The 16172-nt window shown below is 36.9% G+C and overlaps 1 protein-coding gene across 1 annotated transcript in view; it reads right to left on the bottom strand.

Annotated features, from left to right (window-relative positions):
- Nucleotides 1–16172, bottom strand: part of myof (myoferlin) — a 36599-nt gene that overhangs the window by 9086 nt on the left and 11341 nt on the right. The window contains exons 12-45 of the mRNA XM_067429631.1: nt 15967–16093; nt 15439–15542; nt 15292–15360; nt 15151–15194; nt 14754–14836; nt 14597–14632; nt 13424–13552; nt 13213–13322; nt 12954–13131; nt 12751–12875; nt 11517–11626; nt 11166–11358; nt 9667–9822; nt 9430–9561; nt 9176–9339; nt 7934–8048; nt 7693–7795; nt 7359–7504; nt 7109–7279; nt 6914–7016; nt 6708–6785; nt 6420–6601; nt 5993–6151; nt 5530–5631; nt 5104–5265; nt 4758–4923; nt 4292–4368; nt 4107–4163; nt 2983–2991; nt 2753–2851; nt 864–989; nt 452–607; nt 282–373; nt 17–187 (exon numbers count right to left, since the gene is read on the bottom strand). Of these exons, the coding sequence (XP_067285732.1) occupies nt 17–187; nt 282–373; nt 452–607; nt 864–989; nt 2753–2851; nt 2983–2991; nt 4107–4163; nt 4292–4368; nt 4758–4923; nt 5104–5265; nt 5530–5631; nt 5993–6151; nt 6420–6601; nt 6708–6785; nt 6914–7016; nt 7109–7279; nt 7359–7504; nt 7693–7795; nt 7934–8048; nt 9176–9339; nt 9430–9561; nt 9667–9822; nt 11166–11358; nt 11517–11626; nt 12751–12875; nt 12954–13131; nt 13213–13322; nt 13424–13552; nt 14597–14632; nt 14754–14836; nt 15151–15194; nt 15292–15360; nt 15439–15542; nt 15967–16093 (4034 nt within the window). The remainder of the gene's footprint in view (nt 1–16; nt 188–281; nt 374–451; nt 608–863; nt 990–2752; nt 2852–2982; nt 2992–4106; nt 4164–4291; nt 4369–4757; nt 4924–5103; nt 5266–5529; nt 5632–5992; nt 6152–6419; nt 6602–6707; nt 6786–6913; nt 7017–7108; nt 7280–7358; nt 7505–7692; nt 7796–7933; nt 8049–9175; nt 9340–9429; nt 9562–9666; nt 9823–11165; nt 11359–11516; nt 11627–12750; nt 12876–12953; nt 13132–13212; nt 13323–13423; nt 13553–14596; nt 14633–14753; nt 14837–15150; nt 15195–15291; nt 15361–15438; nt 15543–15966; nt 16094–16172) is intronic.

Genomic DNA, 16172 nt, shown 5'->3' with positions numbered 1-16172 from the left:
ATTGTATGGGTCTCACATGCAGTATGTCTGGGGTAAACCACAGTAGGAACCGAAGTGAGAAAGGAAGCGGTTTTCCAAGTCAATCACAGTCTCCCCGACTTTCTCATCACGGCTTAGCAAATCGAAGTCATAGACGGCAATTTTCAGGTCTTTGTCTTGTGGGAGGAAGCATGTGATTTCAAACATTCTGATGAGAGAATAGAAAACGTTTATCGGTCAATCCTCTTCAACAGCTTGACAGATTTATTGAGGTTTATCATGCATTCAGACAATGGCATTACCTGCCCATCACTGGGTTGAGTGTATATGGTACATAATTGTCTCTGTCATCAACAGTCTTTTTCCCCAAGGAGATTTTGATGTATGGGTCACACTGAAAAAGAAAAAGGAGCTTTGCTTTTTCTTCTCACTTCTTAAAAGGAAGTCAACAAATGATAAACGATAAAAGTACTTTGCCATTGTTGTCTTTGGGTTGCAGGTCAATGGCTTGAACCACATAGATTCTGACCACACACTCCTGAGACACGCTGTCGGGCAGCTCTCTAAACTGACGTGGCGGAGGAGCCACCCCTGGATCATCTGGCAATGGGTAGACCTTAAAGGAGCCCTGAAAACAATTAATTGAAATTATTAGAATTAGAATCAGCATGTTAGAAGGATTTATGCTAATGCTGCTGAAATGTGGCATTACCTTCCAATTATGTAAAAAAAAAAAATACATGTCAACATGAAAAGCTGTTTTCAACCATTTTACTTTGATTTTATAATATGACATCCAATTGATACAGAATATTCAACAAAAAAGTAGGGTTTAGTAGCATCAAATCCATCCAATTTTAGACCAAATTAATAAAACATCTCGCCTTGAATTCTCCAACTACAGCGGGATCATCATCACTTTCCTTCTTCCCACGCTGCAATTTGAAGGTTTTGCAGAAATCAGTAAGACCCATGAATTCCTTTACGCTTTCAAGCTCCTGGTCATACACCTATGAAAACCGACAGAAAAGAACATCGTAACGATTACTAAATACAAGAACTCAAAATTGAACGTTTGTGGATTCAAGTATTCTCAAGTCAAATACAAAAATTGTGGTGTGTTCCTCACACATATCTAAAGATGTTATTCACTGAAAGTCTTTATCTCCAGTGAGTTGTTAACCACTTATTCAGATCATTAAATCAATGAACTTAAGGCTGGAATACACTACACAACTTCATCCCAGGTTTACAATCTGGACAAGTTGGCGCTACTTGCCAAAGTCAGGGTCAGTCTGCATGTGTGTGTTGACAGATTTTAACAGAAAAATTGTGTAGTGTGTGATGGTCATAGATGGTCAAGATTTCTCTTCAAAGTTTAATTTCATCCAGTTGGAGGATATCGTTGATATATAGAGCGTATTTTTTTTCCAGCTGTCTTCTAGCATCAAGGCAGGTGTTTTTGCACAAGTATGCGGTTTTGAAATTGAAAGTCTGGTAGTGTGCGATGCCCAATTTTTTCTCTGTAACTATTTACAAAGTCAGCATATGTATGATACCTAGTGTTTTAAAATATGTTCAGATTTTAAAAGTTGTTCAGTGTATTCTAGTGTTTAATCAGTCCAGGTTTTGAGAGTTGGACCAACTAATTAATTGAAAAGATCAGGTTTAAAAGATCAAATTGGTTCACAAATCAGACATCTGTACTTCTCATGAACACACTGAGGAAAGCTAGGGCAGGACGTCATGATTTCCAATGAATAACACCTTAAGATATCTAACATAACCCTATAATAACGAAAATGTGTTCCTTACAAAGCAAATGTACATGTTGAGAAGAACAACACAAGTTGTGGAGACTACTTGTTTTGAAAGCCCTATGCAGAATTCACACTTCCCAATTTTAGCCCAGATTTTCACTCGCTGACAGGTTGTGAGAAATCACAGACAAATGCCCGAAATCATAGGCAAATCGGTGCTTGTGCATGTGAGTGACAATCACGCAGTGCGAGTTATCAAAAGACGCGATCAGGCGAGTTGCCGACATTCGGCGATTCAAAATCCTGCTGTGTGAAATGTGTCCTGACTGAAAATTACATCTGCGATGACCTACAGCCAATCAGAGAGCAAGATACAGGGCAGCAGGAGGTTCAGGGAGGAGTTATAGACCAGAATATCAGTATTTTAATAGATATAGTTACAATTAAATCAAACAGAAACAAAGCACAAACATTTGCTTGACCAGCCGCAACAGCAGCGCATTGCAAAATTCTCTCTCCTTGCGGAACACAATCCTTGATCCCTGCATCTCCCCAACTATTTCCTCCTTCTTAATAATTTTTATTATGCTGCAAATCAGCACACATACAATTTGGATCTCAAACTTTCTGCAGTTTGTATTTTGAATAAAAATTCCAGTCTCAAGGGAGAACACCGGTCTGATGTATGCATGATCTTGGGTTGTTTCCTTGTCACTTCTTGCGCGTTTGGTTTTGAAACGTAGTTTGCGCACCGGACTGAGTCATCTGTGATTCTTCCTTATGTTCAGTCATGCAGTGTGAAATCTGTTGCCGATCCATCGTGCAGTGTGAAGCAACTGAATACTACTCCAGATAGTCAAGCAGTGTGAAAAGAACAGTGATCCGACGAGTTTGAAAATCGTGCAGTCTGAACTCGGCATTAGTCTACCCAGTAACATTACTAACATATCTAAGGTATTTATTAAACACAATTAAATAGTCATATCTACACTGCTGCGTTAGACAGAACTTACTTCCAATGTGTCATAACCGTTCTCAAGATATGGGCGGCATTTCTCACTCTGTCCAACCGAAGCATAAAACTTACTCCACCAATCAACAGTCTCTTTCTCCTGTAAGGTTAACAAAATGGACAGTTTGATATGATAGAGTTAATATAGCGTTACGATAAATCATTTAAGAGCATTATCTAAGACCAAATTTAAAGTAGAAAGTGTGTAAACTTAAAAATCACAGAACTCACCTTCTCACGCTGTTGAAACACCAGAAATTGCGCACATACACACGGACACAGAAAAGAAGAAAAAGTTACTATTTGTTAAAATGGAATATTATTTACATGTAATGTTTCAGTCTAATCTCAACTGTATTAACATAACATGCAACAGGTTTTAAAATAAATTGTTTTATCTAGAATATATGTAAAAATCTAACATGAAATGTAAAGTAGCATTTCAAGTGCTGAATGTAAACATTTCAAATAGCAAATTGACAAAGGTATATATTGTACATGTTTATGTCATTTTTTACTTCATTATTAAATGCCTATAGCACACACAAGGGAGTTCATTTTAAATTAATAATTAGGATAACGTTAGTAAGTTAAAGGTACAGTTGATTTGCTCATGAACGCAGACACTCGAATGCTGAATTCAGAAAGGAAGCAGAGAAACTGAATGTGTAAATGGCACACTTCAATGTAATTTAGAAGGATCATCGTGAACTTGCCAAGCAAGACATGATCCTGGATCAACATATTTTGTTGGAAGAAGTGCATTCCTGCCACCAAATCCCTATCCCTACCCATAACTTATCCCTAAAATCAGAGGGAAATGATAGATGAATAACACTGATGTTGAAGCACCAAATCCTGTTTGTGAGCCTAAATTTGACATAAACAAATTGTAAACTGCATCTGACTGGTTGATTGGAATGTTTTTCCAGGATTAACAACAGATGCTGATCCAGGAACATGTTGTACTTGGTGAAATCATGTTCACTAGAAGATCAGCTGTACAAAAAAATAGCCTGAAAGGGAAATGAGATTGATAATTCGGAGCACAACATATTGATTAGATAATCCCTCAATTTAACCCATTTCTAACTATAGAAGTAGAAGATTCACACAATCAGCCTGAGCGCAGGTATAAGGTAAACTTTAGAGTTAAAGTGTGTAATTTCCTCTATTTGTACCAAACAGAACTGCGATCTGTTTTCTGATCAGATGGACATAACCACACTGGCTCAACCAGAATGGCATCAGTTTGATACCGTTAGTGCTAATACAGAAATTACACACTAACTCTGAATTACATTTAATTGCAAAATTCAGGCATTTTGATTTAAGTGCCTTTTTACTGTACATACTTGAAGTTGACTAGGAGTGCCCATTTTGTCAACAGCAGCTGAGATGCCATACATATACTGAAATTCACAAAGTTAAAAATAGATTCATACAGATGTGTGTACCACTATTATATCGTTTTTCCCTCACAAGGTGGTAAGACTAAAGTTCCTAAACCTAGAAAAGCCAAGTGACATTGTAACAGTACCTGAGCTTCTAGAAGATGCTGTCTGCCGTCGTCAATGTTTACATGGAGGTCTCTTGAAACAGCTGACATCAAAGACACTGCAGAAAAAATTATGCTGATAAATTTTCCAAAGGCTGCACACAAAAATCAGCCGTGTTAAGGCGAATTAGAGACTTAAATCTATTCAATTCAATATGCAATTACAAAAACGTGAATGCGTGTCTTTAGCTCCGCCCACTTCACGCTTGCACAAGCTCAGCTGTTTTCAGAAAGAATCAGTACAGCGTATCTGTCTTTTATGAATATGATAACTAAAGACTCTTTGGAGATATGAAGGATGCACTTCTACACAATAGCTACTTAACATGAGACTGGCAGAAATTGTTATGTACCCTTTAAAGAATATTATTATATCTCACCTTATACACTGTAATTACCTCACCCTTACAATAAATCAGTAAACATAAATGTGTAAAAAGTGATGTACCTTTTGAAGACATGGCAACTTCAGCCTCTATGGCATAAGGGTCACACCGAAACTCTTCAAGAGAACTTATAGTGCACTGACCCACCACAGGTTTCCGTCCAAAGGGTCTGTGGTCGATGACTTTCAGCACTATAGGGGGAGCATACATCTCTTCTTTGGGTAGAAGCTAAAGATACAAAACAAGATGTTGATGGCAAATGGTCTATGGCCATAGAAAAGCATTTGGAAAAAGCACATTCAAACATTATTGAATGTTATTGATATTTTGCCGTCTAATGCAAAGCAAGGAGCATTTATTTTAAAGAATTACTATGCCTTTTCCAAGTGAGTAGGGATGGATGCTCACCACTTTTAAGAAGAGGACATTTCCTTGGAAATTAGGGCACTTCTTCATGTTTTTGATGACCGCTGTCAGAACTCTCTCTCCTCCACACTCCACCACCAGACTGGGCGATGTAACTGGAGCCAGTTGATATGTCTTCATGTTACGCAATCCCCATGCTAGAACCTGCCAATACCAAGTCAAGGCACCCTCATTTTATATAGTGCTTTTCACAATATAGATTGTTTTAAAGCAGCTTTACAGTGATATTAGAAAATTAACGGAAGAGATATTGTTTAAGTTTTTATTCAATAAATGGCCTTTTATTTACACAGGAGAGGAAGTTAATAATTTCCTTAATCTCTCTAGAGATAATGTACTGATTCGGCATGATATGACCCCTTTAAAACAACTCCCAAAAAGGACATAACACATGGAGATGAAACTGACCTCTATAGCTGTGAGCTGCACCACCGGACGCACTCCTTGAGGAACCATATAGAGCTTTTCTCCTCGTTTAGGAGGAGCAAGGGGAAGTTCAGTGTCATTTCCCTAGAGTAACAACAAAGAATTAAGCAGAATATTATTTGAACAACAGAGAAGCCAACAAAGGGATAATTAAACCCAAAATGAAAATTGTCACCATTTACTCACCCTCAAGGTCACAAGTAATCACAAAAGGAGATATATTTTGAAGAAAGTAAGTTTTTTTTGTTTTTTTAAATAAATGTGTCAATGGCTAACGTCAACTGTCTGGTTACCAACTTTCTTAAAAATATATATATAATCTTTTGTGTTCGGCAGAAGAACCCCATACAGGTTTGGAACAACTTGAGGGTGAGTGATGACCATTAAAAAAAAAAATCATATTAAAGGGATAGTTCACCTAAATAATTAAAATGAAGAGCCATACCTTGGTCTTCAATATAAGCTCTGCAGCCACTAGAACCTCCCCAGCAGGAGTATTTTTGTAAATTACAGGTTCCCAGAGGAGTTTAGGTGATCCATCCACACCTGGAGTCAACCTCACCAAAGGTACACATGTACTTCTGCCAAGCATTTCATCTTTACCCTAACAGGATGGACAAATTGCAAATCATTCACACTGTGTCTGTAGGGGCAATTGCATACTAAAAGTCAAATATACAGAATAGCTAATATTTGTCTGGTTTAACAATAATCTACAAATTCCGTTTATATGTTATACATAAAAAAATAATAATAATAATAATCCTGTGTTGTAAATAGGAAACTATTATTAAAAATGCAATAGGCATCCTGAGAAGCTGATATTGTCAAATCAGAAGAGTAAAGTCAGACCATAAATTTATCAGACTCACCACTTGATCACGGTCAAAGATTTCCATAGCCACTCTGGGTGGATTCTGGGCGAGAGACTGGGGATCACCATAGATTTCCACATTTTTAAATATAAGAGTCTGATCCCATGTCGGGTTCAAGGTGCTTTGAATTGTCTCTGTTGTTTGGCTGTGATGCAAGAACGACACATGGACATATGGATCTGCAATTTAAACCAATATGATTTTAGTTTTTAAAAAAATTCAGGGCATTTTTTCAGGTAATTCTAATTTACAAACAAATCAGCAATATCAAAACTGCTATAAAACCTGAGAAGCTGTCATTGTCCAGAGCAGAAAGGTTTCTGGCCTGGTAAACATAGACTCTCAAGTGGTATGCGTTGGGTTCTGCAAAAAGGAAAGAAAAAACAAGTCAATATGCATGTTAACTTGTATGTTATTAACTTAAATATTAATAAAATGGATATTTGGTGGGTAGGGGGTATTTCTGGAATCTCAGTCCTTAATGAACTTACGGTCAAATGTGCATGATACAGTTGGCCTGTTTGCACCAAACTGCTGAACTGAAGTTTCTGCTTTGGTGTCTTTTTCATCAACTTTAGATTCCATGTCAACTCCCTGTCGAACAAATCAACGATGAAAATCTCATTATGCGGGTAATAAAAAGTAGGATAGTATTAGCATAAGAAATGGGAAGCTTTGATGCTGACCAGAGCCCCCTCCAGTTTGAAAATGGCTGAGGCTCCAACCCGATCAGCAGGTGCCATCTTCCTTCTCCAGCGCCGTCGGCGGAAAGTGTCAGAGGATCGCTGCTGCCTGTGGAACTTCCAGCCAATGAGTGAGGAGTATTCCCAACCTTCCCCATCTCCTGTATCCTTTTTCTGCATGTCAGGCAATTAGAAAATGCATTTTATAAAGGCACAATGTGAGAAAATATTTTTAAAAATGGACAATATATACATTTGCATCACTGGCTGTTTTGAAACCAGGTATCTTTTTGCGTGGTCGGATCATTCTTCTGCGACGATGAACATGGTACATCTTCTCAGCTGCCACCCAAGATTTAGGCTTATCATCAGGTGGAATGGTGACACCATATTCCCAACCTAAACTCACAAATAAACATCATATAACTGCCTGACAAAGATTTAATTTGGATGACCTGAGAATAAAAATTCTGTCATTTTCATTTTTAAACCCATATGACATTATATACTGTGTGCCATGTTTGACATCACATTTTTCACAATGAAAGAAAACCAGGGGGTGCAAGGATCCAGAAAAGGTGACACACCTTTTTCATCTACGGCCCGATTGCCATCAAAAGACCAATTATCCTCCCACTTCCAGCCAGGTGGGCATTCAATCTCTGAAGGGCCCTGAAGTTTTTCTCCATTCTGTAAATAAAGGATAAAAATGAGGAACAGAAGGCATTTTGAGAGACATTACAAACTTTTCTGTACGAGTACTAGTGCCATTCTGTTCAAATAGAAATCACGATTACACATGAAGCTAAAGTTTGTCAGATGTTTTACCACATCAGTGTAAGGCTCCGCTGCAAGCTTCCATTCTCCTCCTGGGAATCGAGTCTCATTCTCATAGACCTCGTCCACAAACTCTGTGTGTCCAGCATCAGCCTCAGTCAGCAGACTACCCATCCACACAATACAAATACAATTTAATGACTACACTTATAACCATTTCTGAAGGAAATGAGTGGTGGTTGTCCATGCAAATTATGAAATTTAAATTTACATTAACTAAGATTAATAAATGCTTTAGAAGTATTTTTCATTGACTTGCCAAATAATGACATTGTTTAAAGTCAATTGAATGTTAGCAAAAGAAACCTTATTATGAAAAGTTATCAACTTAAAAAGGCCTTTAGTTTAGAACACTGTGTTACTAGCAGTGTTGTCACAATATTGCAATTTCTAACTTTGATGATACAGACAAATATTGATATTCAATATTTTATCATCTCGTAATTTTGTTGCAATAGCTTACACGTAGCACAAGTTATCTTTGACTTTTTACTTGTCATTTTTTGGTACATTTAGTTCAGTGATAAAATAAGAACAAAAAAACAAATTGCAAACCACCGCAAAAATAAAATAAAAAGGTTTGTAAAATATTTTTAATAGTTTTTTTATTTGTACAAATATCTTTTTTGTAAAAATCAAATACAGATTAATGCTTACAATTAGTAATTCAGTTAAGAGCAGCGAGTGATTGTCTTTGTCTTTTGATTAACATGATTTTATTTTTTTGTCATCCTTTTGACATGCCTGACAGGTATATAGACTGCTGCCACTAAGAGTTCATGCACGGATCCAATATACTATTACACAACACGCTTTTTCTCTCAACTAATTTTGTTCCAAAACTCACTGCGTTTACCTGAAAACTCGCCAAGATGGCCATTTTGACAAAATTTGGTGTGTATTTGATCATTTAAGCACACTAAGCCACTGATTTTGGTACTTGTGACTCATAAGTTGCTTTTGAGGTGGCTTTATGTAAAATTATGCTCAATACAAGCACTATTGAACAGGAAGAGAAGAGAGTGAGAAGATGCAGCTGGTATCATGGTTACACCTTTTCTGCAGTATTTTAACAATTTCAGAATCGATATGTATCAAAATAAAGATTTTTGACAACACTAGTTACTAGTCTGTTTAAATGTCTACCCCTAATTATAGTTACAGTACTTGGAAACATCAAATTATAATTTTCCCATTTCCTAATGTTTGTACTGAGGGTTGGGGACAACTCACGTTTTCTCTGGATCAACCCGCCAATCACCTTCCCACTCCCAGCCAACAGGGGGCATAAAGTACTCTTGCTTCAGCTTAACTTTGCCTGTGACATCAGAGAACTTGCTGCGATTTAGTAGACCGGTGGTGCCCCATTTGCCCAAAACCTGAGCCTGGTTCTCATACTGTAAATGAAACAATTGACATTATTAGCCCCAAACACTTAACTGCATCTCTCCAGACCCGAAAGCATTATATAAAGAAAAATTCAGTACCAGTTCTGCGAATACATTGAACACCCCCTCTGCATAATTATTGAACTTCTTTTCTTCTGTTGCCAGCCCAAGCCACATGTTCACACGAATCTGGACGGGAATCTTCAAACCTTTTTTGTCGTCCATGGGATACTATCAGGAAACAGTCACCATGAGGTGCAGTACATTTCATAGAGGAAAGCTTAACATGTTTTATGCCTTATGTTTGAACAGCAGCATGGTACAAACTCTCAATACCTGCATAAAGACAGTCTGAGTTTTCCCGCAGTATTGACCACATGCCTGCTCACAGTAGGATGAATAGAGTACTTGATAGGCTGGGATGCGGGTGTACGCGATCCTCTTCTCTCCTCTCAACATCCAGATAATCACATCAGGCATGCTGTTCTGAGGCTTTGGTAAAAGATACAAAATTATGTTTAATTGTGATTTCATTTAAGTTCTATTATATTAGTCTGAATAACAATAATTAGCACCTAAATTACAAATCTTATCGAGCACTAGTCTCTAATGTCTAAAGCAGGGGTGTTCAAAGTCGGTCCTGGAGGGCCACTGTCCTGGAGAGTTTAGCTCCAGCTTGCCTCAACATACCTGCTAAAGTTTATAGTATTGCTGCGTCCCAATTCGCCTACATCCTAAAAGTATGTACTCTTTTTGTGAAGAAAAGGTATATACTTTTGAGTGTGTAGCAGAAAAGTATGCAAGCTTCGGGACATACTACTTCGCCATCTTTAATGGACTCTGTCGCTTAGTTACGTGCATCCCGTCACCGTTTATCTGCCCTGTCAATCATCGTCACATTCGTCACAGCTCAAATCCTCCACATTCAGTTTAATCTCCTACCGTATCGGAGAGAAATGTAGCCGCTCGTTGATCTGTCATGTGTGGGTCTTTGTGGGTCAGAGACTCTCCTCATGTGTTTGCAGTTTAAATATAATGATGCATTTAAAAGTTAATGGCCAAACGTGTCATTAAAAAAAGTTCACAATGCTGCTGCAGGTGAAATATAATGTGGACAACACTGAATTTTTTTTTTTTCAGGTTAAATATTGATAATTGGTCACTCAAACCTCTTTATCTAAACTTTTCCACTTAACCGTCTGACTCGCACATCCGTCATGTTTGTAGTTTTTTAACCGCGTTTGTAGTTCTAATCGAATCCTTGTCCAACTCAAATGGGTTGTGGGCAATATCAGCTGTTAGAGTGCCCATCGATCCATACTTCAAATTTGGACCGGAAATGGTAAACCATCTGGGTATCTTTGGAATAGTAGCATTTTAACCTGATATCCACAAACAAAATGTATTCCACATTGTTTTCTAAGTTATAGCTGTGAAATAATCAGTAGGTTTTGCTTTTAGATGGATAGAAAGTCTACACACATCCTGCTCAGTCTGATACTGCTATGCAATTATTTGAGCATTTTCTTTTTTGCTTATAATGTCATATAATCTTGGTTCTTAAGTTAAAAAAATAAATTTAAAAAAGGTCTGGCAATGAGAGAATAACCAAGCACTGGAAAAATTGATTTAGCCATTTTAAATGTACAGCATGAATAATGAATACAAAGTTATTTGTGTCTAGAGATTAACTAAGTGAGATCACAGCAAATGAGCATGCAAAAACGGATTATCTAATATTGGTATATTCATAATTGACTAATTAGTATAGATTAGTTTAAAAAACAAAACAAAAAACTGTAAACATAATGATAGCTCACAAAATAAAAACATACCTCCTCAGCAAGTTGCTGGAGTTTGTCGAGCCAGCTCTCAATGATGCTCAAGCACTTCTGAACATCTGTGGCCTCCTCAAACAAATGCTTGGCCCCCTCCATGATGCTCTCAAAAGCACTGTCCCGTAACTTCTTTATCTGAATATCCAGGGCTGTGAGATTGGGCTTCCCCTCCAGGTCAGGAATTTTGAAACTGAGGCCACAGTAGTATGTATTAGTTAAGACATGCATGACAAATAAAACCCTTTCTCTTTACCCTACATATAAGAATATCGCCCACATTTCAACAAACAACATATAGCAATACATGTAGTGACATCTTGATGACTGCTGAACTAAAGTGGACATTACCTGCTGATATCTTCCATTAACTGATTGATGAGCTTCAGCCAGATTTCTACAAGTCTTGCATCTGTAGCTTTGGACAGTACTGCATACTTTAACATATTGAGGTTTGTTTGCTGCAAAATGAGGAATTTTATTAAACCAGTTTGATGCACAAAAAAAGAAATATACTCTCACACACACCAAATGCTTGGGGTCAACCAGATGTTTTGTTAATGTTTTTGAATTAAGTCTTATGCGCACCAAGGCTGCATTTATTGGATTTTAAAAAATACAGTAAAAAAAACAATTTTTTTTATAGTATGTGCACTTACCTAACCCAGTACTGTGTAATATAAGGTAACTACATAGGTTAAGGCTAGGTTTAAGGGTAGGTTCAGGGTTATTGTAATTTTAAGTTATTATAATATGTACATATCATGCACATGGGAAACAGGATTGTAAAACAAACTGTCACCAAAATAACTTATTTTAAAAATTTACATTTCATTTATTTGATAAATAGAGTTCAAAAGAACAGCATTAATTTTCAGTCTTTTGTAACATTATAATTGCTGTCTTTACGGTCACTTTTTGACTTTAAGACCAAATGCATGGATCTAAAACAGACACGCATTCAAGATGCAAAAGATGCAAAAGAGAACTTACTTTAGTAGTTATGTGCTGTGACATTTTTAGCAGACTTTTAATGCATGAAAAGTGCATGTCAGAACAGTGTGCAAATGTTTACCTGGCAAGTGGCCTGTAAATGCATGTCACATTGTAGCTGCAACTGATAAGGCCAATTCACACCACATAGACAGATTCTTATGAACACTGACAATCAAGTTGGCCGTTGAATTTAACATTTTATGAAAAATAAGTGTCATGTTCACACTTCTCCAACAGACACCAACACTGAGTCTGAAGGTCTTGGTGTGTAGGTTCGCCGAAGCTAATAAACACACAATAGTATATGATTTATACCTTTTTTATGAGGTATTTTCAGATTAATAAAGGATGTTTACATTAGAGTATGTCAGAGTTTGTTGCAAAAATTATACCACAGACATCGGTTGAATTCAAACCTTGACCACCGCCAACAAAGGTAACACACTGATCAGACAAATCCAGACTAATGTATCTGTCAGTGCAATGAGCTCTTCAATAGCAGATTGTGGAGTCATTTTAAACATTCACAATCTAAAAACAGTGATAACTCAGACTTCTAAATTCAATGTCATACAAAACATTCACTTACCAAGCGGTTAGATATATATAGAATGATGTTCAGTGAGTCTAACCGATGACTGAGATCCTCCCAAAAGGATGTGATGGAAATCACAGGCTTAGTATTGCCCCATGGCAGGTAGTAGTAATTATTACCTGGAAGGACCAAAGAAAAAAACTCAATACCACACATCCTTTTTTCAAAAACACCAAATACTTCAAACGGTGCATCACCATCAAAAACAGCACAGCTGTACTGTGTAGTCGAAGCCAGAGGTTTGCACGTTTGGTCCATCTTGTTGCCATAATTCCCAATGCTAACTTCAAACTGAATGGGCTCCCCAGGTTCTTGGATCATAGTCGCACTATGAAACACTGCACATAGACAATACTTCCTTCTGCGCTGGTATTTCTATTCAAAGAAAAGAACACAAAGCTGTAAATAAATACTTGATTGAAAAACTACACTGTATGGAAACTCAAAGAGCCACACCTGAACAACCAAGACGTCGTCGCTTGATATTTCTTCCACAGACTTGTCAGCCTTTCCATCAAGTTGAGTAGAGAGTTCAACAAGAAGTCTCCCTCGATAAGCTGCCCCTTCTCCCTGCAAATATTCACATACCATGAAGCGTATTTGAAAATAATTTTGTACAATTTTTTTTGTTATTATTAATTGGGAATGGAAACAAAATCATCTGCACTTGCCTTTCCTAAATTAAGGTCATCATATGGGTCAGGTAATCCTGAGAACTCCCTCTGACTGCCATACAGACATATATAGCAAGGCCCAAAAGTAGGCAGGAAACCCATTTCAGATTCCCCAGTCTCTCCTGTGGAATAACACATTACATTAAAAGTTCCCAGTGACATGATTTTTATTAGACAGACATTAGAGTGATGTTTGTTAATTCAACCCAAAAGCAGTACTCTTTAAATTAGTATTATGAATTATTACGAATCATTTTAAAATGTACAGAAATCCACAATTTTATTAAATGCATGCTGTGATTTCAACTACATAGTGTTTCACAATATGATTATTCACAACTGAAATATTTTCACAATAACAGACGTACACTACCGGTCAAGTTTGGAATAAGAGTCTATGCTTTGAAAAAAAAAAAAAAAGCAAAGCAGCAGTATTGAGAAATATTATTAACATTTAAAATAAATGTTCAAGTCATTTTTCTAACACATTTCAAAATGTAATTTATTCCTTTGAAAGAAATGCTAAATACTTGATGATTAAAAATATATTAAATAAAAATATTACCTTTTGAATGGTAGTGTATCAGTTTCCACAAAAAAGCAGCAAAACTAATGATGAAAAGACTAGTAATGCTTTACATTCATTTGTCATAGGAATAAACTAAACATTTTAAAACAGTAAAGTTATTTTAAATGTAATAATATTCCACACATTTTTAATAAAATAAATGCAGCCTTGGTAAGCACAAGTCATTTTTCAAAAACATAAAAAAATAAATAAAAAGTAATATTTATTCCAAGCGTATGGAAGTCAGATGCTTAATTATGCCATGCCATGCCATTTTATTTAGGTGATTAAGGTTATCATAAATTGCATTGTTTAACTTTTGTTAAATTGCACAACATGACAAAAATAGCATAAACTATGTTAATTCTAATGCTTATGTTAATTCGAAAGCATGCGTAGGCATTTATCAAGTCCAAATTAACTGCAACCCCTTGGGTACCAGATCCATTCAGACCAATATGAATATAGTTGTTTGAGAGAATAACCCGTTTAATAAAACTTAAAAGAATTGCATGTTAACTAAAAATTGTCTTTAAAGCTGATATTGTGTGTTTGGACACAAGGGATTGCAGATCTGGAATCAGCGCGGATATTCAACCTTTATTTGCTGAATATTCATCTCCTGGATAATCCTCTATCACAAAGAAAACAAACAAAGATGAATCAAAGATGTTTTGAATTTTATAGTAAAATTTCAGGACACGACCCCATTATTTAAAAAAAAAAAAAGTGAAAGTGTATTTTGTATTTTATACCTTCAACTGCACCACCAGAGGATGCTATTTTGGACAGATCCAAATACGTGGTGCCTATGGCATCATTCCCAGTGAGGCGATCCCTGTGAAAGAGGGGGAGTCAGCTTAAATGTTCCAGTGTGTCATTGAATCAGTCCAGCTAGGGGAGTTCTCAGTTTTTCCACTGTTCCCCAAGCAGCTGTAGTCTGGTTTATGGGGAGGAATGCATTGTGGGAGAGGGTGGGACAGTGCTGCTATGACTCACACTGCCTGCCTGTGTCCTCCCTGCTCAAAACACTGACCAAACTTTGACTCCCAGCTCACATTCCAAGACTAACACAGGGGATTCTCTCAACACAGATTTAATATGTTCCTATCCGCTGTGGCCATACACCTTTACCACCACGCTTATGCTCACCAGTCAAATACAGTCAGCTTGATTCTTTCACACATGGATGGGAACTGTAAAACAAGTCAAAAGTGTTTCTAATTACAAACTTCAGGGAACTAACAAATTAATAAAGTTCAAAAACAAATCTTTCCCAATCCAGCCAATTACCTTGACCTGCAGATTGAGCTGCTGGTTCCACTCTGGGTTTGCATTCTTCTCAATTATTTGTGTGCAGAGCTGTAATGTATGCAAATTTAGTTCAGAAAAAAGGCAGAACAAATGTGTGTGTGTGCAGCATGTCTGGGTGGACTGTACCTTTTTGCCAGCAAACCAGGCCTCAACAAATGGATCCACTAGATTTTTTTTGTTTTCTTGACCCCCAAATGCAGCTTTTAAAGTCTGGGTTATAGAGTCATCCACTGAAAAGAAACCATTTGGTAAAACTTATTAAATACACTTTATTTTATTTACAGCTAAATATTTTCAAATACATCTACTGGTCAAGTCATACTTAACCTTTTTTTAAACTCACAAACATTATGTATGGTCATGAACAAAAATACCAATTTCAAATACCCATTTCTTTTTCCCCAGTCATTAGCTTAATTAGTCATTAGAATCAGGGAACTAAGTCCCAGTGACTCAACAGTTAATAGCAGAGAACGGTTTTGTGTAAGCTAGTGTGATACCACATTGAGAGATCAGGAAGTGACTCAATGTGCTAGCTCAACAAATAAAGTATCCCCAGTGTGGCACTTTCCTGGACTAACAAAAGAATCCAAATCATATCAACCAAAGATTGACTGATGTGCTACTTTAATGCATAAGCAATAACAGTCATACTCTGTGGGACGTCCTCAGCCCGATACACTTTGAGTTTAAGAGTAACCCATCGGAGAGCGACGCCAGCGGGCAGCAGCAAGTTACTCTCCACGTCATCTTTATCACTGTCCTGCTCCTTCCTTTCCACCTGCCAAACAGACATAAACCAATACGGCCAGTTTATACAGCTTGTATAAAATGAGGTTACAAATTAAGGAGTTTTTATA

Source organism: Pseudorasbora parva, chromosome 21 (assembly GCF_024679245.1).
Source record: "Pseudorasbora parva isolate DD20220531a chromosome 21, ASM2467924v1, whole genome shotgun sequence".
NCBI lineage: Eukaryota > Metazoa > Chordata > Actinopteri > Cypriniformes > Gobionidae > Pseudorasbora > Pseudorasbora parva.
The sequence above is the reverse complement of the archived record's forward strand: the minus strand, read 5'-3'. Positions and strand labels throughout refer to the sequence as shown.